Consider the following 2,500-nt stretch of genomic DNA (forward strand, 5'->3'; position numbering starts at 1 on the left):
GGTATATGCAAATGACACCGTTCTCGCGTAGAGAAGAAGGAGCCTTTTTTTCCCCCCTTTCTTTCCTTCTTTTAAATCACACATCGAGACTACCGAAGCGAAATGCATCAACTTAACGAGCACACCGAGATAATACAGAAAGGAGTCCGCCTTTGCTTCACCATGGGAAATGATAAACGCCATAAAAAAGTATACGGAGATAAACGAATACGTTCGTGCTTGGAATCCGGAAAGCCTTAGGGAGAAAAACGATCAAAGTCTCGCCGTTCGCGTCGTTGGAGAAATTGGTGAATGGCCAGGTTGCGAGTGCACGCCCACGCACGCTCGCACATTGGACTCTCTCTCCTCTCCTCTCCTCTCCTCTCTCTCCTCTCTCTCTCTCTCTCTCTCTCTCTCTCTCTCTCTCTCTCTCTATCTCTCTTTCTCTCTCTCTCTCTCTCTCTCTCTCTCTCTCTCTCTCTCTCTCTCTCTCTCTCTCTCTCTCTTTCTCTTTTTCTCGTACGCGCGATTCGTCGAGGTCGTCGTTTGCCGAGCTGCGTTTAGGGTCGACGTATAGTATCGACATGGGGGCACAAGGAGAGAGAACGGATATTATCGCCAAACGTTAATTTCGCCGAGGCCCGGCCTACCTTCCAATTTTCAAGCCCTTACACGCCCACTTACGAGATTGTCCGTTAATGCTCCGAAACGTCCAGACGCGCATATTCGACGCCCGCGTTTCGCTGCTGCATCTTGTTGCACCAACGACCGTATATGTCGTCATCTGTACATATGTAGGCACGTTCATTAAAGGTACGTCGAACCCTTCGATCGATCGAACCAATCGATCGACTTTTCCCTCAGCCTCGTAAATTCTTATTTGCCTGAGAATTCAAGGAAATTTTCTTCCTCTTTTTATTTTTTTTTTTTTTTTTTTTTTTTATTTACTTTAATTTAGGTTATTCTTTTCGACTTATTTTCAGCAATTGCATTTTCAGTTTGCGGGCAAACGAGAAAAATCAAATACAGATCGAAGGGGGCTTGCGAGAAAATCGAAAGAAATTCTCGCGAGGGCTAAATAGGGCGGCACGAAGGGCGAAGAGAACGTTACCGTATAGTCTCCTGTATATCGTATGGACACACGAAGAAACGAGCGTTAATGTGTGCGAGCGCCGTTGGAAAGAACCGGTTGTATAGGAACCGTCTTCCACCTTCTTCTCTTCTCTTCTTTTTCCTTCTTCTCTTCTTCTCTTCTCTCCTTTTGCTCATCCACCGACCTTTTCGTTCCATCCTCACCGACGCTCGGACTAGCTCCCATATACAGGGTGTTCGACCGTCTTCCTCCGGTTCAAAGAAACACCTAACAAAGATTTTCCTAACTCATAATACAAAATACCTTCGGAGTTTCTTCAATCCGTATTATACCTTACTCGGAGAAATGCAAAGCTTTATAAAAGATGAAAAATATTACTACACTTATATACACTTTACCAATTCGTACAATCAAATCGGGGACGTAGAAATAAAAAGAAATTAAAAAAAAAAAAAAAAAAAAAAAAAAAAAGATATTTCTACAATGTAAAATTCGTAAACACGAAGAGAAAAATATCTTCGTTCTACGATAATTCATCGATTTGATAAAAAAAGAAAGAACAGAGAAACATAGGTGCTCCTCCGACTAAACAGCAGCGAGACGGCTTACTCCAAAAATAAACACCCAACGAAGTGGAAAGAGGAGGACGTCGAACCGGATGGTAGAAACACCCAGTATAATAGACTCCCTCGTGTTCGTACGTGCGCGATCGTGAACACGCGTGTGCGCGTAGAGGCTTCTACTTGCGCTTACGCGAAGGCTCCGACACTATAGGCGCCTGCCTATCAGACGTTGGGTGCCTACGAAATCGAGTCGACTTTTTTCCTTTTTTTTCTCCCATTTTTTTTATTTTCTTTTTTTTTTTTTTTTTTTTCTTTTTTTTGTATCCCGTTCGGCTACTGAAAGGAGCCACATTATAGGATGCTCTAAACGAGATTCTTTTAATTTTTTGTAAACGTTTCCTTTTCTTCCGCTAATGACACTTTCTTTTCTTTCTCTGTTACAGATTTCGAATAGACAACACGGATCATATAATAGACGTGAACAAGAACAACGCGGTGTTCGAGTACGATCAAGTGAACATAATTTGTCCGATGTATAAATTGGGCACATATGATCCGGAGAAATATCTCATTTACAACGTAAGTATATTTTAAAGATTTCTTTTCTTATCTACCCATCTATATACGAGATCAACGAGATAAATGCCGGATGGTTTAACTTTAAAAAAAAAGATCACGGGATCTCTCAGTACATCGCGATTCTATATATCGTGACGATTTGTTTTAAGAATTTATTTACACGGAGATAAAAAAAAGGGGGGGGGGAAGAGATGGGAAGGAGATGCGAACACCCATGGGGTGCATCGATGACGGACAAGCCTTACGACGAAAAAATAGTTGAGGCTGGTTTCCGTAATGTTTAGAC

General features: G+C 42.1%; 1 protein-coding gene across 1 annotated transcript in view; it reads left to right on the forward strand.

The window, feature by feature from the left end:
* LOC124951210 (ephrin-B2) overlaps window positions 1-2,500 on the forward strand; it is a 42,185-nt gene that overhangs the window by 28,260 nt on the left and 11,425 nt on the right. The window contains exon 2 of the mRNA XM_047499201.1: window positions 2,079-2,214. Within this exon, the coding sequence (XP_047355157.1) occupies window positions 2,079-2,214 (136 nt within the window). The remainder of the gene's footprint in view (window positions 1-2,078; window positions 2,215-2,500) is intronic.

The sequence above is a fragment of the Vespa velutina genome, chromosome 8 (genome assembly GCF_912470025.1).
Source record: "Vespa velutina chromosome 8, iVesVel2.1, whole genome shotgun sequence".
Classification (NCBI taxonomy): domain Eukaryota; kingdom Metazoa; phylum Arthropoda; class Insecta; order Hymenoptera; family Vespidae; genus Vespa; species Vespa velutina.